Source organism: Megascapheus bottae, chromosome 8 (assembly GCF_031878675.1).
Source record: "Megascapheus bottae isolate mThoBot1 chromosome 8, mThoBot2.hap1, whole genome shotgun sequence".
NCBI lineage: Eukaryota > Metazoa > Chordata > Mammalia > Rodentia > Geomyidae > Megascapheus > Megascapheus bottae.
The window spans coordinates 20,061,519-20,088,052 of record NC_143516.1 but is presented as its reverse complement, the minus strand read 5'-3'; the positions used below and the strand labels follow the sequence as shown (position 1 = coordinate 20,088,052).

General features: G+C 40.0%; 1 protein-coding gene across 5 annotated transcripts in view; it reads left to right on the top strand.

Moving 5' to 3' along the window:
• Pde7b (phosphodiesterase 7B) overlaps positions 1 to 26,534 on the top strand; it is a 294,549-nt gene that overhangs the window by 260,182 nt on the left and 7,833 nt on the right. For all 5 annotated transcript variants that reach the window (XM_090338073.1, XM_090338072.1, XM_090338074.1 and 2 more), the window contains 7 exons: positions 4,226 to 4,377; positions 6,574 to 6,637; positions 9,457 to 9,552; positions 10,516 to 10,616; positions 12,172 to 12,303; positions 21,597 to 21,688; positions 24,495 to 24,639. In XM_090338073.1, coding sequence (XP_090194199.1) covers positions 4,226 to 4,377; positions 6,574 to 6,637; positions 9,457 to 9,552; positions 10,516 to 10,616; positions 12,172 to 12,303; positions 21,597 to 21,688; positions 24,495 to 24,639 — 782 coding nt within the window. The remainder of the gene's footprint in view (positions 1 to 4,225; positions 4,378 to 6,573; positions 6,638 to 9,456; positions 9,553 to 10,515; positions 10,617 to 12,171; positions 12,304 to 21,596; positions 21,689 to 24,494; positions 24,640 to 26,534) is intronic.

Sequence of the window (26,534 nt, the reverse complement as noted above, 5' to 3'; positions counted from 1 at the left end):
AATGTATTATATTACATATTATATATTTATACATTACACATATTACTTCCTGTGAAAGTACTACTTAAGAATTTGCTATTCACATCATTTTCCTATATCTACAAATATTCCAACCTCTATTTCTCAGAAATCAAGGGCATTCTTTTGTGTAGTTCAATTATCAAACTCAATAAAGATACAAATGCAATATTATTATGACATATGTATTTCCAGATCATCATTTCACAAGTTATCCTAGCAGTGCTATTTGCTGAAATCATGTCCTTGACTCAGGCTTCCAACAAGGTTCATCCATTACATTTAATGTAGTATCTTTGTTATGAAATGATACCTGACACTGTCATTATATTTCATGACATTGATATTTTAGCAAGCTTACAGGCCACTTGTTTTATAGAATGTCCTTCTACACATGTTTTTCTGTATCTTCTTTACTGGAGTCACATATGTGCTTTGGAAAGAAACACTTTGCAGTGATATATATATACATATGTATATATACATGCATATTCTGAGTGCTAAATGTCAGTTTATCTCATGAGTAAGTACTGAATGCTTAGTGAGAATGGAGCTCTATTTCTTTTTTTTTATTGTAATTAGTAAAAGGGTTACATGATATTTGCCAGATAGAAGGTGCATTAATTCACATACATTGATACCCTTTCACTGGAGCTCTATTTCTACCACAAAAACTTCCCATTGCCCATTCTCCAACTAATAAGCAGCTACACTTTCAAATTGTGTAATTACCTTCCTGCTTTTTAAGTTTCCTTTAATCATGTTAATATCCATTATGCATATTAAAACTAGCCTGATTCACTTATGATGATGATGGCTGTAAAGTGATCATTTTCCAATTCTATTATTCCTTCTGTATTTATTGAGTGGACCCTCTGCAAAGGGTGGCCTTCCCTTCTTTTTTTTTTTTTTGCCAGTCCTGGGGCTTGAACTCAGGGCCTGGGCACTGTCCTTGAGCGTTCTCAAGTCTAGTGGTCTACCATTGGAGCCATAGCACCACTTCTGGCTTTTTCTGTGTATGTGGTACCAAGGAATTGAGCCCAAGGCTTCATACATGCTAGGCAAGCACTCTACCACTAGGCCACACTCCTGGCCCCTAGCCTTCCCTTCTTATGAATTTATTCTCTTACTTGCTTGTCTTCCTGTACATTCATTGGTTCTTGTTTCTGTCAGTGATTTACAATCTCTCCTTCCCTCATTTATTTTGAGCTCAAATTTTCCCATATTCACTTAAGGGAATCCCTTAAAAGTTGTCTTCTGTGGGCCAGGAGTTTGGCCTCGTGGTAGAGTGCTTGCCTAGCATGCACGAAGACCCAGGTTCAATTTCTTGGTACCACATACATAGAAAAAAAGCCAGAAGTGGTGCTGAGGCTCAAGTGGTAGAGCTCTAGCCTTGAGAAAGTCCAAGGACAGTGCTCAGGCCCTGAGCTCAAGCCCAGGACTGGCAAAAAAAAAAAAAAAGTTGTCTTCTATGTCATTTTTAAATGATCCTATCATTTTTGGCTTGATTTCCCGCTACACTGAAATGGAGGCTCAAGAAATTAGATTAATTTCTCATCTTACACTCAAACTCTCTCCCTCTCTCTCTCTCTCTCTCTCTCTCTCTCTCTCTCTCTCTCTCTCTCTCTCTCTCTCTCTCTCTCTCTCTCTCTCTCCCCCCTCCCCCTTTCCCTCCCTCCCTCCTTCTCTTTGTGTAGTCCAATGAACTGTTTCACCAGGTGAGACAAATAAATGTTCCTTAATAGTTCAGAACATGATTGACAAAAAGAATCAATAATCTCCACACAAAAGAATTAGTTAGGGGCTGGGAGTTTGGCCTAGTGGTAGAGTGCTTGCCTAGCATGCACGAAGACCCGGGTTCGATTCCTCGATACCACATACTTAGAAAAAAAAAGGTCGGAAGTGGTGCTGAGGCTCAAGTGGTAGATCTCTAGCCTTGAGAAAAATCCAAGGACAGTGCTCAGCCCCTGAGCTCAAGCCCAGGACTGGCAAAAAAAAAAAAAATTAGTAATTCAGAGAGAGAGAGAGAGAGAGAGAGAATGATTCCTTTCTAATGGAGGGTTATCTTTTCCTGGTAGCTATCAACATCTTGTCTTGGCAGGGGTGATATTTCAATCCTCAGGTCACATGCACCATTCAAGCCTTCATTGTTCCCAACATGGATGGCTCGTTGACTGTCTGTAAGGAATGCTTTTTCCCAGCTGACATACTATGAGTCACCCTAAGGCCATAGAAGTGATCCCTGATGCCAATTTTGGACATAGAGTCAATTTTGTAGGTTGGTAGAAAATGTACAGCTCGTATATTAAGTAATTGTGCTTCTGTCATACCTTATTCTATCTCCTCTTTTACCTGCCTAGAAGCCAAAACTGCAACAAATGCCCCTAAACAGAGGAGGCCCTCCCAGATGATAAACGTCTGGATTGAATTATTTGGGATGTTCTGGGCCCACAAAGTCAAGGTTCAGAGCAGTCAGGCCTGCTTTCCTTTGGATGTGCTGTGCACTAAAATTTTTTTTTTCTAGTATAGATCTTAGATGCACTGGAGATAAGTAGGCGATAACCAAGGGTGTGGCTAGGCACACATCAGTACCGCAAGCGGTGCCTGCACGCCATGCTGCCTGAGGGCTCTCACTCATTCCATCAGCTGATCAAATCAACGCATAGGAGGAATGGCTTCATCCGTCCGTCCGTTTAAGAAATTGAATCTTACTATGGCACATGCACTCCTCTAGATTTTTGGAGGGCATGAACTATATGAATTTGAAAACTTCATTTTGTTCTTGTTATTGATGATGTCCTGCTTATATTTGTTTTATGTATTTGAAATGGTTCATGTCTTCCAAAAGTCCACACAGAAATACCCTGACATTTTAATCCATAAATTGTATGAGAGAGAGAAAGAGAGAGAGAGAGAGAGAGAGAGCGTGCCAAGTACTCATGGCTCATGCTTATAATTCTACTACTCAGAAGACTGAGATCTAAGGATCACAGTTCAAAGCCGGCCAGCCACAGGTAAGAGTCCATGAGAATTCTTTTTTTTCTTTTTTTTTGCCAGTCCTGGGCTTGAGCTCAGGGCCTGAGCACTGTCCTTGGACTTTCTCAAGGCTAGAGCTCTACCACTTGAGCCTCAGCACCACTTCCGGCTTTTTTCTATGTATGTGGTACCAAGGAATCGAACCCGGGTCTTCATGCATGCTAGGCAAGCACTTTAACCACTAGGCCAAACTCCCGGCCCGAGAATTCTTATCTCTAATTACCCACCAAAGACCCATAAATGTAACTGTGGCTCAAATGGTAAAACTCTGGCCTTGAGCAAAAAAGCTTTAAGGACAGTATCACCCAAGGACTAGCACAAAGAAGAAAGAGGAGGAAGGAAGAGGAGGAGGAGGAGGAGGAGGAGGAGGAGGAGGAGGAGGAGGAGGAGGAGGAGAAGAAGAAGAAGAAGAAGAAGAAGAAGAAGAAGAAGAAGAAGAGGAAGAAGAAGAGGAAGAAGAAGAGGAAGAAGAAGAGGAAGAAGAAGAGGAAGAAGAAGCGGAAGAAGAAGCGGAAGAAGAAGCGGAAGAAGAAGAGGAAGAAGAAGAGGAAGAAGAAGAGGAAGAAGAAGAAGAAGAAGAAGAAGAAGAAGAAGAAGAAGAAGAAGAAGAAGAAGAAGAAGAAGAAGAAGAGGAAGAAGAAGAAATGCATATACATTTAAAATATATTAAAATACAAAGGCGGGTATGATCATGCACTCCAGTAAATCCCAGCACTCAGAAGCTAGGGGATGGCAAAGTCAAGACCAACCTGGGCTACAAAGTGGGATCCTGTCTCAAAAAACTGAAACAAGGGGCCAGGAGTTTGGCCTAGTGATAGAGTGCTTGCCTAGCATGCATGAAAACTGGGGTTTGACTCCTCCGGATCATATACATAGAAAAAGCCAGAAGTGGTGCTGTGGCTCACGTGGTAGAGCTCTAGCCTTGAGAAAGCCCAAGGGCAGTGTCCGGCCCTGAGTTCAAGCCCCAGCACTGGGAAAAAAAAAAACTAAAACAAAACCAAGTATCTTGTATGCTCTCAATCTAGAAGAATTTCAAGTATACTCAAATTAGGCTTCAAACTATTATGATTATCTTTAAAATGCTTCTTTTTAATATACTGCTCTTCACATAATGGAGTTAACAGGTCATCTTTTAAATATATAAATTTCTGCATTTGCTTACTTTTTACAGATACAACACACTCAGGGGAAATTAGCACCAAGAAAAAGGTGAAAAGACTGTTAAGTTTCCAAAGATACTTCCATGCATCGAGGCTGCTTCGTGGAATTATCCCACAAGCCCCCCTCCACCTGCTGGATGAAGACTACCTTGGGCAAGCAAGGGTAAGGAAGGCAGTCGCCCCTCCTCTCCCTGAATTGTGCAACTGGCCAAGAGCCAGTGCCTCTGTTGCCAGCTGGTAGGCTTGAGGCCTACTCTGCCTCTGAGAAGCTGTGTGGTTCTGGATTAGTGGATCAACACATCTGAACTTTTTTGACAAATATAAAATGAAAGTAAGAGAAAGCCTCGCCTTATAGAGGCAATGCAGAGATTCATGAGAGATTCATGTTCTTTTATGAATGCTGGGTCTTGAATCTAGAGTCTCACACAAGCTAAGCACACATTCCACCACTTGGCTTCATCCCCAGCCCAGAGGTAAGACATATACATACTTAATATACTCGTACCTAGCACATGTTATTTTCGTTCCATGAATGAAATATATATTTCTATAAAATGTATTTGTGCAGTGGTCAGTAAAACAAAGTTCTGGACTCAAAAATTGCTAATGAGAGAATAACTATATTTTTGAATCCATTAAATTATCTCATTGTCATAATGACACTGAAAATAACCCCATAATTACCAACTGTTAAAGTTATTAATACATTATTTTATTATTGTCAATTCATTTAAATATTACTAATAATTTTACAATTATTATTTTTTGCCAGTCCTGGGCCTTGTACTCAGGGCCTGAGCACTGTCCTTGGGCTTTCTCAAGGCTAGAACTCAAGCACTTGAGCCACAGCACCACTTCCAGCTTTTTTTCTAAATATGTAGTACCAAGGAATCAAACCCTGGTCTTTGTGCATGCTAGGCAAGCACTCTCCTACTAGGCCAAACCCCCCGCCCCAGAATTATTTTTTTCTAGACACTAATCTGACTGGAAACTAAAATTAATGATTGCCAGACCAAAAAGTACTTATAAGTAATCTCTAGCCTAAATTGCCGAATGAATTTAAAATTCAGGAACAAACTGTTGCAATTGAACATAAGTTAAAAGTAGTACTTTATAACTTACATACTAAGGAATATTATATTATCTACTACTGATATAGATATATTATTAATAGATACTGTTAATAAATGAGTAGTAAAGTCAAAAGAACTAATTCCTGGTACAACATCGCTAATTTTTTAAAAAATCATTATTTATAACAACCCAGAATCTGAGATTGGATAAGTGGTTGGGTAGTGGTTGTGTGTTATTCTCTTGGCTGGTGATTGGCTGATAGGTGATTAGATGCTAGTTAAGAGGGGAACAAGCCAGAACTCCTCCAGTACTGGAACACCATGAGAGAGCACTCTTGATCTTTTCTCTACTCAAAGCAGCCAGTTTGAAAAGATGATGTTACAGTAAGAACAAAGGTTTGAATGTCAGAAGTAAGGTCCTGAATCTGCCTTTGATATGGCGTGGTCTGGGTAAAATGGCTCACTCAAACCAGACCTCAAAAAAAACTTCTCATCCACTCGTTTCTCTGATAAATTATGAGGTCTTGAGGCGCCACACAAGACCTTGGAATTTTCCCCGAGGATTCAGGTCAGAGGCAGGCAGAGGAGTGTGAGCTGCTCCTCTTGTGAATGCCTTCAAAGAGAAGGGGTAAAAGTTCAGAAACTTTGGTAAGGACAATTTTTATGTCACCATCTAATGCTAGATATGGTGTGTTTTTCAAAAAGGAAAAAATAGAATAAGTCTGCATTTCACAATAGGCCTTTAAATTATCCACTGTTTTCAATTACCTACTCTTCAGTTTCCTATGCAGTGGTTAATTTTACATTCAGCCCACACTGAGCCAAATAATGCACTCAGCAATGGTTTTTCCTTTCATTTTTCAAAGACTGAGTTGCAGACCTCCTCCCTAAAATGTAGTCTATGGCATACAGATTTTCACCAAGCTCCAATGTAACTGAGGAAGGTTCTGCTCCAAATGGTTTACATATCCACTCTCATTATACTGTAAAGTGTCATCCTCACAGCAGCCTGCAGCCTATTTTCTAGATGAGGAAACAGAAGCACTGTAAAGTTAAGGAATGTGTTTAAGGGCCTATAGCCAGAAAGAGATGTGGATGCCATTGAACCAGACTGTCCCCTGAACAGGCATCGAATAAAGTAAGATTTGGTTTACTCCAGACCTGTTGTAGATAAAGTCATATGCTCTATATCCAGCCTTTTAATTATTTAATTCATTGTGTCTCAAAGGAAATGTTTTGAGTTTCCATGTGATTCATAGGATACTATTTTCTGTTTGCCTTTGCAGCACATGCTTTCCAGAGTAGGAATGTGGGATTTTGACATTTTTTTGTTTGATCGCTTGACAAATGGTAAGTCATCTAGAAGAATCATCACGAAAATGCACATCATAAAATGGAATTCATTGCCTTTTTAAAAATAGTTTATTTTTAAACACTGCTGTTCGGTTTTTTTTTCCTTCTTTACCCATTTTTGTAAACCTGCAGGCACTTAAGAAGGACTGGGATGAGGAATAGTTCATTCTGATCAAGAATAAGACCTCACAAGTTTGACTTTAGAATCAGGAGAGTGTGCTACTGATTGTGATGATCTAAAAGAAATTAGAAGTAGGTAGATCATACTCTTTCCTTGCAGAATACTTAGGTGACATTCTAAAGGAAAAAGTTCATTGCCCATGGAAAACTAAAAGTAAAAAAGCACTTCAGTCTAGTCCTTCATACAAGGCAGGGTCCTTGTGAAATTTTCTTTAAGTGAGATGATTCTACATATTACAGGTGTTACTCAAATATATTGCAGGAACCAGAAGCAAAGACTGCTAAGGAGAGAGTGTAAAAGCTTACACTGAGCCAAAGAGAAAAGAAACTACTCATCATTATGTTTTAAGTTTCTGTGCTCCTAAAAACTTTCTTTATCAAAAATGATAAAATATTCTATTTTCACCTGGCCACTAAATAACCCTAGACAAGCTTAAGAAGCCAATGAAAGACCTCACATTTAATGCTGGTATTGCTCTCTCCTGTCATCTACAATTTTTTAACATTAAGTCAATATAGATGGTTTTCTTCTTGCCATTCTATGACTTGAGACTATGTAGTTAAGGGGATATAGCCTAGAATCATGAAATGGAAATTTACATTGTAGAAATATAACTTGGCTAGATATGGATGGATCCCCTAAAGCCGCATTTTACTTTGCTCATATTAACTGAGAAATTGGTAAATGAAAGTAACTGCAAGGGACTGGAAAGGTAGCTTAGTGGCAGAGTGATTGCCTACCATGCATGATGCCCTGGGTTCAATTCCTCAGTACCACATACACAAAAAAATACACAAAATGAATTTTTAAGCTTTTTAAAAAGATATTGTGAACAAAACAACTTGTTAAATAGTGCTAGTTAAAAGAAAGCATAATCATGACTGTCAGCACATGTAAAGGGAATACAACAAATATTTATTTTAACTCAGTTCATGTGAGGTCCAATAAGATGCTACAGTCAATTCAAAAGGAGACTTAGGTGAGCCTCACACATACATGCAGTATGAAATGAGTTTCTAGAAAGAATAAGACTATGTCATTTGCAAGGAAATGAGTGCACATAGAACAAAGCATGTTAAATGAAATAAGTGCAGAAACACAAACAGTGCATGTTTTCTCTCATGTGCAAAAGGCAGATTAAAAATACATGGGGAGCCAGGCACAGTGGTTCACGCCTGTAATCCTAGCTACTCAGGAGGCTGAGATTGGAGGAACACAGTTTAAAGCCGGCATGGACACTAAAGTTCATTGAGACTCTTATCTCCAAATAATCACTAGAAAATGAGAAGTGGGGCTGTGGCTCCAGGGATAGGGCGGTAGCCTTGAGCTGAAGCACTCAGGGACAGCACCCAGGCCCAGAGTTCAAAATAAATAAATAAAATATGTGGGGACATGATAACTTATACAGGACTCTAAGCATACACACACAGTGAGATCAAAAGAGGATATTCTTAGGAGCACAAAGGTGCACTATCTACATGCATATGATTATATAAAATAATATTTATCAAAACGAACTCCAGGAAATGGAAACAAGAGGTTTTTTTTTTGTTTGTTGCTGTTTTGGTTGTTTTTTCTTTTTGTCTTGTTTATTGATTTGTCTGCCTTTGAGAGGGTAAAAGAGGCACAGAAATGGAGGGACAAAAGGTGAAAAGATGCAGCAATGGTACCCACTGACACTGTTGAAAATAAACTATACAACCTGAGGGCTGGGATGAAGGGGAAAACTGGGAGAGAGTGAGAGTGGACATTGTCCAGAAAGAAATGTGCTCTTTACCTGACTTGTGTAACTGTAACCACTGTGTTTATTACCTTTATAATAACAATTTTTAAATATTTAAAGGAAAAGAAAAGAAATGAGTTTGTAATTAGCTACAAAAATGGGAGGGAGAAATGAAATGTACTGCTAGCAGACTAAGTTCCTTCAGCAGTCCATAGACAGGGATCATCTACTATCTCTAAACTGAGACTTACAAAATAATTCAAACACAATGAAACAGGCAAGTTATGAGCCTGAGAAATACATGCTTAGTCAGCAAGTAGTTTTTTATTCAAGACACTCGAGCATCTTGTTGGCCCATTTCAAAGTCTTAAATTCTATTATGCTTTTCAAATTCAAAATTATCATCATTAAATTAACAATATATTGTAATGCTTATATGCTGCTATCTATAGCTTCTACCTCTCCTTGCCTGAGTTCTAAAATGCTTCCTGATCAAAATTGCCTCTCAGTCAATATTCATAGGCATAAATAAGCCTATCACTGCTAATCAATACATTCATTTAGATACCCTAGTAAATGCCAAAGTCAGCGGGAAGTGACTTCAGACACATTTCAAGTAGTCATTAACTATGTTTTGGAAAGGATACTGTGTGTTCCTGAGATGTCAGTAAGCAAGCTCCTGTTAACATTTTCATTGCCTCTGGCATAGGGAGAAAGTCTCATCTTCTATACCAAGAGAAACCTAGAACCAGATCCTAGTAGTTACAAAACCCCTATGTGTGAATCATTTCAAATGCAAAGGAAGAAAACTCCTATCAGAGGACCCTTATTGCAGAAACCAGATCTTCTTGTCAGTCTTGATATTTTAATGGTGATAAAAATAAGTCAAAACAGGTGACTGCTTCTCTCTAGGAAACAGCTTGGTGACGCTGCTATGCCACCTCTTCAACACCCATGGACTCATTCACCATTTCAAGTTGGATATGGTGACCTTGCATAGATTTTTAGGTAAGTCCATTTCTCCATATTTCTACTCCAGTCTATGAATAATGATAGCTGAATATAGTCTTTGATATAAAGCAAGGAGAACCTGCACGGTAGATAAAGGCCTCAAAACTTAAACGATCTTATGTTAACTTATTTTTTGCCACTCCTGGGCCTTGAACTCTGGGCCTACACAGTTAATAAAAAATGTATGAAGCACAAAAGAAATAGTTGCATCCAGGATCAACATGCCTTTTTTCGTGACTGATAGTATTTCAATTAAGCAAACAAAGTGAACAGGTTCAAATCATTTTGATTTGCAAAGAGAGACAGATTCTTGAGACACATGTATGCACCCTGAGAACATGTGAAAAAAGTGTCTTGATAAGGGAATTAACAGTACAATCTAAGACTATTTTATTATTTGATCCTAAGAGTACTCTAAGTCTCGGGTTACATTAGAGGGACATGAAAAGTGGCATCCTTAATAAGGTAGAGACAAATCTAAATCCAGGTTGATCAGAACTGAAGGTGAGCCCGATTCACTTGGATCAGTATTTGTTACTCAAGCGATAGTCCGCTCACTGGAGATCAGGACTTGATCCTCCCAAGGTTTTGCATGGGAGCTTTGTCTGTGGCTTAAATTATTAAACTTTGGTGTCAAGTGATGTTGTCTTTTTCTGCTTGTTTAACTTTCCTGAGGTTGAGAGCCTCCAGGAATGCCAGAAAGGAATGATTTGTGAGGAAGGTGAGAATCCCTAAATCCTTCCAATTCCTTTTAACTTTTCTCCACTTGTCTCCTCCCTCTCCTCCCCACGACACAGATAACTTAACAGAAGAGCCAAACATGTGAATGGCCTTCCAAGGATTCACAGGCTATACATTGTTAGGGTTAATCCTATTTTTAAGCAAAAAGCACCTTCAAAAAGTCTGACTTACTATGCCATTCTAACTTGATTTTAACTGAGTTCTCTGTTTTCCTTCTAGTCATGGTTCAAGAAGACTACCATGGCCAAAATCCATATCACAATGCTGTTCATGCAGCTGATGTCACTCAAGCCATGCACTGCTACCTGAGGGAGCCAAAGGTAAAGCAAGATCCAGCCATCCATACTACAACCCTGTCAGCAGTCCTTTACAATAAGGAACGTAACTATTTCCATTAAAGTTTCAGTGTCAGCTTTGAGATAAGAGACAGGAAAAAGAATCTAGATTTTCTGAGGTTCCCTTTTATACTGTGTTTTTCATTTTTTATGTATTTACTCATTGCTTTTCGTGCCCATTGCATGGGTTAAACTCAAGGCCTGGGTGCTGGCTGTCCGTGAGCATTTTTACTCCAAAACTGGCACTCTACCACTTGAGCCACAGCTCCATTTCCTACTTTTTGATAGTTAATTGGAGCTAAGAGTCTCACAGACTTTCCTGCCTGGGCTGTGGTTGAACTGGAATCCTCAGCTCCCAGCTTCCTAAATAACCAGCCTTATAGGCAAATACCACCAACGCCCCACTCATACCATATTATTTTCAAGGCTGCATAAGAACAAAATCAACCCTCTCTATAGGCAAACAACTTCTGAGGCATCTGCAGTGGCCCCAGAGAGCAGACCTCTTGTCACAAATATGGCACGGGCACTGAACTTCCTACCTTATAGTTTTTGACCAACAAATAGAAACAGAATTCCTCAAAGTTAGAGCTCCATTTTTACCAAGCTAACTAGAAATCCTGATTCCAAGTTGTCTTATCAAGCCAGCTGTGATTCAGTAAACCAATCCAAAGCTAGAAAATAAAAATAAAATTGTAATGCCCATTATTCACAGTCTAGGCAATTCTTCGCTGCAAAATGAATTAGGTGTTTGGTAAAATGTACGGTTTGAGTGTTCTTAGGATTATTTCAAAAATGATGTAGTCTGAGACTCTTCTTACTTTGCCTGATTTTAACAATCCACTAACTATACAGATGTTTCATATCAATTACAGATGTCAAATAGGCAGACTCTGGAACAATGAGGAGTAGATGCTTCATCCCTATAAAATATCCCAAAGGCAGTAATGGTTTTACTTTTTAATCTCTGTCTAGTCCAAATGTTGTAATATATCACATAGTTGTATATGATTCGCATTTTTCTGCTATTTTTCCTGGCTAACCAACAAATTAGCAGTCCTGTCATCTTCCTCTATTTATTGCACATGAAAGAAGCACAAAAAATTTACAATTCAGCCCACTTCTTTTAAGGAAGTGGGGCAAATTCATGAGTTGAAATACACAAGTGATCCTTAAAATGTGTCTATCATTTTGGCTTAAACTTTTTCCTTGATTTACAACTTTAGGAGGAAGGCTGATTTTCCTTTCCTGCCTTCTCCTTGCCTACAAAGTAGCAGTTTGCCAATAAGCCATGCCATTGTAACAAAACAAAATTGAGTGGCAGGAGGAATAAGAAGACATGTGAACACTGTGTCTGATTTCAATTCTCACAGTTACGTTCCACAGGGCCCTTTCCTTTTGCACTTACAGTCCTGTGAGGATATCTGAATACCTCAGAGGAGGAAGAATACTTCCTTGTGTTTGATTTAGCCAGAACAAATGCCACCATTTCTGGAAGCACACTAGTCAGTGCCCAAATGTGACTTTCGTGTCTTGACAGCTGGCCAGCTTCCTTACTCCTCTGGACATCATGCTCGGGCTGCTCGCTGCAGCAGCTCACGATGTGGATCACCCAGGGGTGAATCAGCCGTTTTTGATCAAAACTAACCATCACCTTGCCAGCTTGTATCAGGTAAGGAAGCCCAACATAAAATCAGATCCAGTAGAGTCAATTGCATTAGGCCCACGGTTTGAACCTGGATTTTGCCATTGGAGATAACCATGCCGGATGTGCAAATTATAGCCAAAAAAACATGAGTTTGAAATCCAGGGATCCAGCCTTTGCCTCAAGGAAGATTAAGCTTACGTACAAGAATATCCAAAACATGCAAAAATTCCAAAATAGGTTTGAAATTGTCCTAAATTAATAGGATCCCTGATCCTACTCTCACATGATCTAGAATAACTGTCTCCAAGGGGACTGTTCTATATATCTATCGGCACTTGAATTTAGCTCTTACCCAAATTTTGTAGGTATTTCCTTAGGTGTACTACTAATAAAGACTTGAGTTAAAAAAAAAAAGACTTGAGTATCTTAGGGTGATGATTTCTAGTCTTAATTAGACTCCAGGTCAGAGATACTGTTATCAAAGACAAAGGATATAATTCCTTATTCAATTGGTTAGCCTGAAGAAGTGTTACCTGTAAGATCATCTCAGATATTAAATCCTATAACACAACTGAATTGATCTCAAATTTTGCACTTTTGTTTTACTTGGTATTAGCTTGCATACACAGGGTCTCATTCAGTCACCTAGCCTGGCCTCAACCAGGCTTACTCTGCCAAGGTGATAGGTAGATACCATCTGCCTGGTGGCTGTCAGAACTTTCAGTGTGATTCCTTAGACTCCTTTAGTTGTCAGTAAGACACTCATTTCATACAAGGGCATCATCTATCTCACTTAGTAGCTCCTCTAAAAGGGTGAGTGCTGAAAAAAATTCCAATAGATCCCTATAACAAAGTTGCATTGAGCAAAACTTTGTTTCAGCCTGAAATTGCATGCATTTCCAATCAGTAAATGGGAATACAAATCTTCAATAAATAGTCAATTAACAAATTGGAATACATTTTTGATTAGTATTCCAATAAATAAAGTTCTCTATTCAGATGATTGGCTTTTGTCACAGATAGGAACCAGCTAGGTGTAAGCGTTTACGCTGCATATTCTTCATTGTTGGGCCCACTTTGGACTCTCACTGGCACCTGGGTGGTAGAAATACTAGTAAAGGGGCTTTTTGGTGATAAGCTAAAAGCTAAACAAAGCAAAAGCTAATTTCTCCAAGCCATTCCAGAAGCTAAATTTATCTTTTAAGAGAAAAAGTAAGCATTGGACAGGGATGAGGCAGGGTGGGGAGAGGGTGAATGGATATCCTGTGAGCACTTCATTCTTGTTAACACTGACTTCAATTGTCTATTATTAGACAAAGGAAATCAATCCATTAATTGGCCTACTTGAGCCAGTCCCATCTGATGATACTTACATAAATTCTAATTTCTTGTTGCCAAAGAAACCATACCAGTGACTTAAATGATATTTAAAATTCCGGACATAGCATACGTAAGCATAGACTGTGTTTATAGTAGAAATTACACAATTTTTGCATAGGATATGACCTGCACAGATCACTCTACATGAAGTTGTAGATGGGTAACTAGAATAATCGTTCAGGTTTTCTGCATAAGGGTAGGGGGAACCCATGTTGCAGGATCAACTGAATAAGACATGAATAACACGTGCTATTTTCCAATGTAGCCCTTTAGCTTACAGGAGTTATCAAAAGGCTTGTTATTTGAGACATAAATGGACTTTCAGGAAACCATGTGAAAATTGCAGGTTGTACCAATATGCATATTTTTCTAGGGAAAAGGATCTATCACCAAATTTTAAAGTGCATTTTGGATTCAAGGATAAGAACCATAGTAATAAGTGAAATAAACATGTGTACATATATGCACAAAACTTACATAGTCACATGCATGAGAAACAAGAATCCCCTAGAGAGGATGTTCCAGGAATTCTGTGGCTTTCAGAACACCTTTTGCATGACTTCGCTGCAATCCAGCTTACTATAAATGAGATAAAATGAAAAAGGGCTTCCTCTCCCTCCTTCTGTTGGCTGTGCTCTTTTATTTCTGATAAATAAGATCATTACATAATGTGCAGCATGTGTTTCTGTCCTGAGATAAAGAGGGAGCCAGGGCAGCAGCAGTGAAGGTCAGGTGAAAGGTCACCCTCTCATTGTCTGCTGTCTGGCCCATGCTGAACTGCCAACCAAGGTCAGCAGGAAAGCCCTGCAAATACCTCCATCTGGCACTTTGCTCGTCAGACTAGAATCCATCCAGGTCTTAAGGTAAACCAAACCAGAAGGAACAGTTGTGAATTCCGAGGATGTATCGACTATCCTTACATCTCCCTACCCAACACCGCCCCCCCCACACACAAAATAAGCATACAATCATACATGATACTGGTTATTATCATTGTAAAAGGAAGCATTTTCATTTCATTTTGAATTTCAATTCCTTTTGATCAGTCCAACTACATATGACCTAGAGATCGGTCACACTACATTAATACCATAATGAATAAAATTGTTCCGAAGAAAAATTATAGGTATTACAGTCTATGATGTCTTATAGAAGTTTACATCCATTTTCTAAGATGGGCATGCTAGTACACCTATAATCCCAGCTGCTTGGGAGGTAGAGGCAGGAGGTTCACAGAAAACAATTAGAAAGATCCTCTCTCAAACACAAAAAAGCCAAGAATATGGCTCAAGTGATATTGCACTTACATAGTATGCTCAAAGTCCTAGATTCATTCCCAAGTACTGGGGAAAAATTGCCGTGTTTTGTTTTGTTTTGTTTTTCAAATTACCTTCAGCCACTTAGAGTCAACCCTTTTAACTCATTTCTGTTCTGAATGACTGAATCACAAACATGAACAGAAGGAGGAGGAATGTCTCTTCTAGATAGTCCTGTGGTCCTCAAGTTGCATAAGCTCATCTCTTCTATATGATGAAAGATGTAATACCAAAGTAATGGACAACTCCTAGAAGGGAACCTTAGATTAGATTCTCAGTTCATCAAGTGAACTAAACCCAGGTCTTCCATGGGGGCAGCAAGTAACAATTCCACAGACATTGCTCTAAGGCCAAAATCTTGGGCTAAAATAAGAGACATATCATCAAACAAGACTACAAACAGGGCCATGGGCTTTCCAAGGGTCAAGTCTGTTCAGGATGCAAGATGTTTCTCGGCCTCTGAGATCTGGAGTGTCATCAAGAAGATGGCATGATGTGTAAGGGAAGAACTCAGTAAGATCCATTATTTCCCCAGAATGCTGAGGGACAGTAGAAATGAAAATGCCCACCATATTTTTATTGTGGTTTTTCCTTATCCTTGGGATTTAAAAGATGTAATAACTTCTGATTCCTCATATGCAACAGACTCAATTTATCAAGATCACTCTAATCAAAGAAAATATCCAGCTGGGTGCAGTGCCTGTAATCCTAGCTACTCAGGAGGCTGAGATCTGAGGATAAAGGTTCCACAAAAGGACTTGAGACTCTTATCTCCAGCCTCTAGAAAATGGGAAGTGGGGCTTGGCTCAAGGGTAGGGTGGTAGCTTTGAGCTGAAGAGCTTAGGGATAGTGCCCAGGCCAAGTTCAAGCCCCATGACCCATACACACACACAAAAAAAGATGTCCAATAAATAGAAGGGGAAACCAGTTGAAAGCTCCTGTACTTACAGGAATGATAAAGCACTCTTGTAACCCCACCTACTCAGATAGCAGAGATAGGAGGATTCCAGCCCAAAGCCAGATACTAGAAAAGGCCAAGAATCTTCTAAAGATATAAAAGCAAAAAGAACTGGGGGCATGGCTCATATGATAGACTTCTCATCCACAATGCAAGGCTCTGAGTTCAAAATCCCAGGACTGACACAACAAGAGTAGGAAAGTTCCTTGTAGGAAAGCAATCTGGCCATGCTAGATTCTTCCTAACAGATAACCTCTTAAGTAGAAAAACCTGTGTGATTGATTTGATGTTTTGCTCCTTATAGTCAGCAAAAGAATTGCTTTGTTCCTATCTTAGGGTGGGTCATGATTCAAACAGAAAGGAAAAAGGTTTTGCCTTTCAGTACTGGCAGGATTTGGGGGTTTTGTTCCCCAAATTAAAATTCTAATAAGCCTTGTAGCCACCAAAGTAGATAAGTCCTCTTTTAACTTGAAGATGATTCTTAAAATTGCCCCAAGTGTGCTGTGTGAGACTCAAGGATATTTTGCCCCTGGGATAATGTGAAATTGCTGAGCCATGCTTTCCTGTAGACGGATGGGCAACCTGCGAATCCTCTCACACCTGCAGCAACTTCAGAGGGACTTAAAGGGGAATCTGGCAAGCTAGTGTCCTATCTCTGTGCCTATTTCTGGTGAGTTTCCTCTCTCTCCATCTACCTTTGGCTGGGAGTGGCTTGAGCGGCTATGAAAACCAGATGCATCCTGTGAGTGTAGGACTATCTCGCTATTAGCCAGAGAAATTAGCTGGTCCAATTGACTGGCCTGCTCCCAGCCTGTGCCTCACCCCAACTCAATGTCTCCCATCCTCTTTCCTGCAGTGCCTTTCCATGCCTTCCACTTTTAAAGGATTCACCCTGTCTCTGCAGTGCAGCCAGACAGAATGCTGAAACCCTAGCTGGCCACATGGATTTCTGTTCACAATCCCACTTTTTCCCAGTCTGAGCAAGTACCCCAAATTCAGGGGAGCAGCCCAGTCCTCTGGGTTCTCTCCTGAGTCCTGCTCTCCCAAACTTTCTTCATACCATTCAGTTTCCTCGGAGCCTCCAATCCATCAGGTCAAGAATACTTTCAGTTTCCCAAATAGATCACTCATTCCTTTATCATTGCACAAAGACTTAATACATGCCAGGTGTTAGCAGTGCTAAAAAGGAGCAAGACAAATAAAAATCCCTGCCTCCCCTCCTAGGGAAAACAGAATAATAAAAGTAAAATTGGTAATCTTTGTTAGGAAGTGATCAGTTCTGGGGCCAGGAGTTTGGCCTCGTGGTAGAGTGCTTACCTAGCATGCATGAAGACACGGGTTTGATGCCTCAGTACCAAAGACCTAGAAAAAAGCTGGAAGTGGTGCTGAGGCTCAAGTGGTAGAGCTCTAGCCTTGAGAAAGTCCAAGGACAGTGCTCAGGCCCTGAGCTCAAGCCCAGGACTGGCAAAAAAAAAAAGTGATCAATTCTAACAATGAAAAATAACAATAAACCAGAGAAGGAAGTTGTAAAGAGTCCCTCTGAGTACCATTCAACACGCTTTTCCTTCTGCCCAGGCTACTCAAATGCTGTGTATTTTGCTCAAATATAAACTATAATATAGTGAGATGCCTATAGTCTCTGACTCCGTAGCTTGTTCATCCTTTATTATTATTGTCTCTTCGCTTTTTTAATTATCTTTAAGTAGTTGTTCAAAGCAGCTATCATTCAACAAAGCAGCTTATGAATACAATGCATTTTGATCAGTGTCTTACCCTTTCAATACTCCCACTCACCCTTCACCTTTCTTCACTCTTCTTAATCTTGCAAGACATATATTGAATTCTTGACTGAATTCTTCTCTTTGAAGAATGACTCTTCTTGATGCTCCTCTTCATATATCCACCCTTTCCCTTTATCCTCACCTGTCTAGTATCTGCTTCCTACTTTGTTTTGCTGAACTTTGAGTTTACCTTTCTAAGGAATTACATTATTTGAGTTTTGGGGGTTTTTTTGGTTTTGGTTCTGTTTTGTTGTTTTTTGCCAGTCTTGAGGCTTGACCTCAGGGCCTGAGCACTGTCCTTGGGCTTTCTCAAGGCTAGAGCTCTACCACTTCAGCCACAATACCACTTCTGGCTTTTTCTGTGTATGTGGTACCAAGGAATCAAACCCAGGTCTTTGTCCATGCTAGGTAAACACTCTACCAGTAGGCCAAACTCCCGGCCCCATCGAGTTCTTCCTTGAATCTACTGTATTTCAGTCAGTATATTGGTATATGCTTGCATACCACCCCGTGCATTTACTTTTTTCCTCCAAAATCTACCTTCCTATATGATTTCACAGACCCCTCTCACTTTTATTATGACAGTATGTACCAATGTACCTTGCAATTATTGCCTGATGGGTTGTGCACGTCCCAAAAGATAGGGGCAGTAATTCTCCACGGCACCTACTCATCCCCTATTGTATTCTCAGCAGTCTGGTGTTCCGTGAATATCTAATAGCTACTCCTACTGAATATTATGTTCTAACTAAGAGTACACCCAGGAAAGTGAATGGAAATGAATTGTAAATTCTTCATAATGATTGTGTTTGCATCTTACAATTGACACTTGCTAATTGAAATATGACTTTTATAGTCATTTTCTTTGATCCTGGCTGTCTGAGAATGAAGAACAGAGTATCAGATTTTCCTGGTTGTCTGAGAATGAATAATGGACTATCCAATTTTTTTTTAACTTTTGACTTAAAGAATAAATTATTTAGCCAGTTATGGTGCTACGTACCTACACTCCCAGTTACTCACAAGGCTGAGGCTGGAACATTTGCTTGAGCCCAAGAGATTAAGACCAACATGAACCACATAGCAAAATAAGTCCATCTTAGCAAACAAATGGAGAGAAGAGTAGGCAAATTCAGTTAGGATATGTAATATGCAGAGGTAAAAAGTAGAGCCAGGTAGCGAGGGGATGAGAGACAGAGGTGACATCGATCCAGTACTTGTATAGTGAGAGGCTATTTAAGATAATTTTAAAAATTAATTTAAAAATTAACACAAAATAGAATACATTATCCACATAGGTTTCTCAAAGATGATAAGCCATTTGTATTTTGATTCCCTTAGATACAATCAATATTGACGGAGTTTTAAAATACCCGTATTTGTAACTATAATTAATATAATATAAATTGAATATAATTTAAATGAACTTTAAAATTCTGATGCCAACTCTAAAGAGCAGGAGGTGGGATTAAATCTGATGGCAGGCTATTGTCATTTTATAAATTTACCTCTGTGTGTGGTAGCACAGAGAAAATTCTTGGGAGGCAGCAAGGCATCCTGGCCAACCTGACTTGATGACGTTCTTCCTAGCTGGGTAGCCTCTCATCATTTATGAATAGAAAAGACGTAAATGAGGGTGAAACAAGACGAGATGGTAAAAGAGTTCTGATTTGATGTCCCCCTTCTTCCACCTCCCTGGAAACCACTGGAATGCCCATGCTTGCATAAAGACTCATGCATAATATGATACTTTTGCAATCCTCAATTCTACTGCTCTTTATTCTGGGTCAGCTTCCATGCTGCTGCTTCTCTCCAAATATGGTCTCACCAGCAAATTTCCCAAGTATCCTTCTATTCTGTCTGCAGGAAGATGATTAATGAAGATGTTAAGTCAGGCTGGCATAAATAACAATGCTTTAGGCCATCCTCCTGGCATTTGGGTTCCACTCAACAGGGATCTAGTGCCATTTATCATCAGGTCTCCTTACAGTTTTCTGGTCCTTTGAAAAACTCACATGAGAGCATTCATTTGTTCACATCTACTTGAATTAATCTTGCAAGCACACTCATAAGCAACTGAATTGAATGTCATTGCAGGATTAAGCAGCTGTTACATCACACTAACCTATCACTCTCTACACTCATAAATCTTTACAATCAAAACAAATTGTCTAGCATGTTATTCCTAACAAGCATTCTCTTGTGCTGTGTGTGGCTCATGCCCAAAAGGAGATAATAGACCAATGGATGAAAGTAATAAAATCTCATTACTGGTTCAAAGATGGCAAGTAGTGAATACAGAATAATGACTCTCAGCAATGAGAGAGAGAAAGAACAAAGTAACAGCCATTGAGGGATGCGTGTGAGGCACAGACTCAGAAAATTCATTATAACCAAGTCCTACAGAGAAATCTTTGTCCAGTTTTATTCTTCTAATTTATGTTTGACTTACCATCTATTTGTGGTAAACACATGCACACTTTGCTCTTTGAGAAAATTCACCAGTAGCTACAGCTTTTTTGAACACATCTGTACCCAGATGTGTTGCATGGATGATCTGAATACAGTACAAGCATTGTGAAGGGGATGGTTTATGCTGCTTCTGGTTCCATTCAGTGCGTGCATGCGTGTGTGCGTGCCTGTGTGTGTGTGTGTGTGTGTGTGTGTGTGTGTGTGTGTGTGTGTGTGTGTGTGTGTGTTGGTACTGGGGGCTGTACCATTTGAATCATAGCTCTACTCCTGGATTTTCCCTGGTTAATTGGAGAGAAGAGTCTCACAGGCTTTCCTGCTAACACCCACTTATGGTAAATTTATAAACTGCTCTTATAAAAATATGACAAACAAGTAAATAAGAAAAATAGGTATAAAGTCAGCAGTAAGACCATAATATTTGCTCACTTAAAATAAGATATGGGTTGTCAGAGACTCACTATTTAAATGACTGGTTAAATGTCCAGCAAGCAAAGTTATAATAACTGAAGAGAAACTGAACATAACAGAGGTTCCCCCATGGCAACAAATACCAATATATATATACTGGGCCAGGAGTTTGGCCTAGTGGTTAGAATGCTTGCCTAGCATGCGCGAAGACCCGGGTTTGATTCCTTGGTACCACATACATACAAAAAAAAAAGCTGGAAGTGGTGCTGAGGCTCAAGTGGTAGAGCTCTAGCCTTGAGAAAGTCCAAGGACAGTGCTCAGGCCCTGAGCTCAAGCCCAGGACTGGCAAAAAAAAAAGAAAAAAAAAACAAATACCAATATACTTGAATAAGGAAAGCCACTATAGACTCTAATGCCTAGATGTAATGGGATAAATGCCAGGTTTTGCCTCTGTGATGGGTGTTTCTCAAACAGTTTGTGGACATTGACTCAGACACAGGAGCTTAGGAATGGGGATTGTCACCAGCTGCCCTAGAAGGCTGTAATCAAGGTGGGACATCAAAGCTCAGTGCAGTTGAATATCCCAGGGTGGTCGTGCTGGCTGTGCTCCATTTAGTCAGATGATGTCATGGCCACTGTCTGGTAACCATTGCCTGGCTTTCAGTGCTTCCCATAACACTCTTACAACTGGTACATTTAGTGTTGTCTGACCAGGCTATGAAAAGCTTCCAGCAGAGGCAGAAGGGAATGGCACTGGGACTAGACACTCACTCCACTGGGCAGTAGAGGACTGCCAAAGCTCCCCCACCCTCCCAGCCTGGCCATAGTAGCTCTGAGGACAGCCAGGGGGAGGCTTCAGTTTGGATTTCCTTTCAGGTCTGCCTCTGTGTCACCAGCTACAAACTCGCTGGAGGAAAGATGTTGGGCACTCTGGCGCTGTGTTGCCTGTAGCAGATTGTTATCTACTTCTCCCTCCATGAGAGCTTTTTTCTTCCTTTCCAGAATATGTCTGTACTGGAGAATCATCACTGGCGATCTACTATCGGCATGCTTCGAGAATCAAGGCTTCTTGCTCACTTGCCAAAGGAAATGACGTAAGTGTTGCTGAGATAAAACAAACTGATGGGCACCCAGTAAAGAGAAGCATTTTCCCAGCAGGATCCAGGATGCCTTGTGTGAGCCAGAGCCACGTGCGTAGCTTGCTTGGTTTGGTTTGTCTAGCAGGAGATTCAGTGTCAGCTAGTAACCCAGAAACCAGGCTTTCTGTGAGCTTAGACAGTAAATGACCTAAAGTCAGGAAAAGGAATAATAAACAGCTCTTGGCATCCACAGTCTTCAACATCAGTGCTCTGCTTTGCCAAATTCCTGTATGTATGTTAGCAAAACATAGAATAAATATTTGTCAAGAAAGAACACAGGAATTCTCAAGCTATATCTAAGACTAGTTCAATAAAGTGTGTTTTGTAGTTATCACTTTCAGCAACAGTAGCAGTCAAGCGTTCCTTTTTGGGTGGTTTGTTTGTTGCAGTCCTGGGGTTTGAACTCAGAACCTTGAGATTACATAGACACCCCACCACTTGAATCACAGCTTCAGTCTCTGAAGTTCTTTTCTAAAATGCCTTTTGTTGACTTGACTGAATTGTCCTTCACTAATCTTTTCACCTTTACCTTGCCTAATGTTGCTTGCATTTTTAAATAGGAGAAAATATATTACTTTTCCTGGCCTACTGTCTTATCAGTCAGCTGGTGGGTAGATCAAACTGTATGAACTTGAAGGCCATTTCCTCATGAGCCCATTATTTCTATACTTTTTCTCAAGGCCACCTCTGATTCCCATCTGCTTAAATGAAAGTGAACGGAGGCCAAGGGAGCCTGGTGAGGGGCAAAAGTAGATCACTGCACCCTTCCCAAGGACAAGCAACTGAACTAGAGGTCAAGGACCCAATGAGGTTTCCCCACAGGGCAGTCAAGCAGACCTGTAACCCCACTGTGCCATTCCAGGTTCTTTTCTGTGACTATTGGAATCACACTTTGCATGTGCTGTCTTTATCCAATAATATGACAATAAAAAATGACATTCTCTTATCAATAAATTCAAACATCATCATGTTCAATAGCTTTACAGTTTTTTGTTTTGTTTTGTTTTTGTCAGTCCTGGGGCTTGAAATCAGAGCCTAAGCACTGTCCTTGGGCTTTCTCAAGGCTAAAGCTCTACCACTTGACCCACAGCACCACTTCCAGCTTTTATTTTCTATATATGAGGCACCAAGGAATCGAACCCAGGTCTTTGTGCATGCTTGACAAGGATTCTACCACTAGGCCAAACTTCCAGCCAACTTCACAGTTTTAATGTAGCAACTGCTTGTGGATTTTTGTGATTTTCTACATCCATAAAATGACTCGTTATCAGGATAAATGTTCTTACAATATATATTCTTACTAGATGTATCCTAACATTTACTGTGATGTTTAATTCCTAAACTACCCCTGAAAACATTGTACTAACATATCTACTAAATTTGAATAGATGAACTTATCTTGTTCCTAGACATACATCCTAGCGTAATTTCTGTTCATACATAACTGAGGTCATGTAAAGATATTTATTTGGTACTCTGCATAGTAGCAAAAACTAGAAACAACTCAACTGACCATCAAAAGTAGACATTGTAGAATATTCTTATAATAGAATGCAATAGAATAGTGAATGAACTGCAGCCTACACAGCTACATGAAAGAATTTTAAAAACATTTTTAAGCTAAAGAAACAAGACCTGGTTAATACATGCCAGTTAAGCATGTATTCACAGGTAGTTTTTTTCACAGGTTGTCCCACTCTGGGACTTGAACTCAGGGCCTGGGCATTATCCCTTAGTATTGTTCCTCAAGGATGACATGACCACTTGAGCCTCAGCTCCATTTCCATCTTTTTGGTAGTTAATTTAGAGACAAGAGTCTCATGAACTTTCCTACCCATATCTTAACCACCTGAATAGCTAGGGTTACCTATAAAGCTACCGACGCCTGGCTAATGAAATGTTTATAAGTAGCAAGAGGATAGTTAGTTCAGGCTGGAGGAAGAAGGAAATAATCGGAGAAGTAATAGGGAGTGTTCTGGGGAAGGAGCAGGAAATGCTCTTAACCCAGGTGGTGAATATAGGAGGCTTATAGTATATTATTCACTAAACTATATATGTATGTTCTACGTATTCTACTTAAATATATGTAATTTTAGACATGAATTTTAAACACATATAAACCCTTTCTTCTAATTCCTTTATATAGGTGAATAAAGTCCTAACATGCTTTTTTGTAAAATATGACATTTCCCCTGTACCATGTATTAACTGATATATCTCTTGCCCACTGGTTTATAATGGTTTCTGATTAGCCTTTTTTTCTCCTTTTTCCCATTATCTTTTTCTGGACTACGTATCTTGTGCTATTACTGGATCTTCCCCCCCTCCCCCCATAGTGAGTCGCTGTTACTCTCATCATTATTTTGACTATTACTTTCCTTTCTCCATGAAAAGAATCCTTGAACAAGTCAGAGCTCTCACCAGGCACAACCAAAATTCCTGTGATTCTGCATGCCATTCTGTGTCCTGAGCACATTCCTATTTGCCATTGAATTTTCCCCCATAGAAACTGTAGGAATATGTCAACTGCCACCGTCTTGTTCACCTAAGGCTTCAATGGCTCCATACATGACTACTATGCCTCTTGTCTAAGGATGGGAGACAGACTCTTGGGCTGTGAGGGACTGAGAACCTGTGTAATAAACAGAAACAAAGGCATCCGTGAGATGACAAGCCACCTGTGCTGAGAGAATTGATCACCTCCTCAAAGGGATTGGCTTTGTATGTGGTTTTTTTTCCTCTTTTGTTCTTGTGGCTGCAGACAGGATATTGAACAGCAGCTGGGCTCCCTGATCTTGGCCACAGACATCAACAGGCAGAATGAATTTCTCACCCGATTGCAAGCTCACCTCCACAACAAAGACTTAAGACTGGAGGATGCACACGACAGACACTTTATGCTTCAGGTGAGCAACAACAACAAAAAAGCCATTTGCCTTGCTGAGTTAAAACTGCTTTGGGATATGACTGATGACTTTGGCACATGTGAGGAGTTGTCTCTCCATGGCGGAAGAAAGAGTAGGATCTATCTCATTAAAAATTGTCAAATGGTTTTCAGGCAAGCAAAAAAATCCAGGTTTTACACTGATATATCTCACTTTTTCCTGACCACAGAGCACTCCCCACTGAAAGGTTGCTTGCTTACAAGAGTCCATCAGTTTTCTATTTTATTTTTTTAGTCGTGGGGCTTTAACTCTGGGCCTGGGCATGGACCCTGAGCTCTTCAACTCAAGGCTAGCACTCTGCCACTTGACCCACAGCACCACTCAAAGTCTATCCCTTTTTATCAAGGATGAGAGGAAGATGGATGAGACTGGAGGTCAAACCCAGAAAGGCCAGAATTTGTTGAGCAAGTGCTGTACCACTGAGCCACACTCCTAGATCAAGTGTTTGTCACATTTTGTGATTTACTGACCAGTGTGATTTCTGTGCAGTTTTTCAAACTTTTTTTTGCTAGTCCTGGGACTTGAACTCAGGTCCTGAGCACTTTCCCTGGGCTCCTTTTACCCAAGGCTAGCACTCTGCCTCTTGAGCCACAGCACCACTTCAGACTTTCTCTGTGCTTACTTGGAGATAAAAGTCTCACGGACTTCCCTTCCCAGGCTAATTTGGAACTATGATCTTCAGATCTCAGCTAATATAGGCATGAGCCACGAACACCTAGCTCCAAAACTATTTCTGTTATCAATAAATACATTGTGTTAGGCTACCACTCAAATTGGAAACAAGTAGCTTTCCTTTTCCTAAAATGTACTTAAATAGGTTTTGTTTGCTTCTTTTTGTTACTTAAATCCCTATTTTCATCTGAGCCCTATTGCTTTAGATATCAATAGATATGTTCTTTTAAGTTTAATTGAACTGAATCAAATGGAATTGGACCAAGTCCAGCCATTTCTAGTTTCTTCTGGCAAGAAACTATTTGTGTCAGGAAAAAAAAGGGAAGCATGGGTCTCAAATAAAATTCTGGAATCTAAGCCAGATTTTTTTTTAAGTCAATAATACTAGAGCTTGAGGCATTGCATTTGCTAGTCAAGCACTCTAGCACTTAAGCAACATCCCCAGCACTTTGGTTTTTAATCTTCTTTCTTTTTTTTTTTTTTTGCCAGTTCTGGGCTTAGGCTCAGGGCCTGAGCACTGTCCTTGGGTTTTTCTCAAGGCTAGAACTCTATCACTTGAGCCTCAGTACCACTTCTGGCTTTTTCTAAGTATATGGTATCAAGGAATCAAACCCAGGTCTTCATGCATGCTAGGCAAGCACTCTACCACTAGGCCAAACCCCAGCCCTTAATCTTATTTCTTAGTTAAGGTCTTATTAATTTTACCAAGCTGGCCTGGAACCCACCATTCTCCCACCATTGCCTCCTGAGTAGCTGAGATTACAGGCCTATACCACTGTGTCCAGTTCAGACCCTTCTTTTTCATCTTCCTTTTTCTCTTGTCTTCATTCTTTCCTGTTGGCACAAAAGACTACCAGCTATGTAGATAGCCCAGCTTTAATGAGGAACTGGAGACTGATTCAGCCAAGTGTTTTTGTTCTAGGGCTTCATGGTACCCCCTTGTAGCTGTCCAGAGTGTTTCATCTTTACCAAGAAACACACTATTCCCAGCCGCGGACCCATGCCTCTCTACTTTCTTCCCACCCTGGTCTTCTAGTGCCTGGATGCTCAAAAATGAACCCAACATTTGGTTTGAGAGACTTAAGTAACTGCAAAATTGAGCCTGAACACCTGCATCTCAAAAGGAAGAATGAATGAAAATGAAAATGAATCACTAAGGGACAGCCCTGGAGAGGACTTCTACC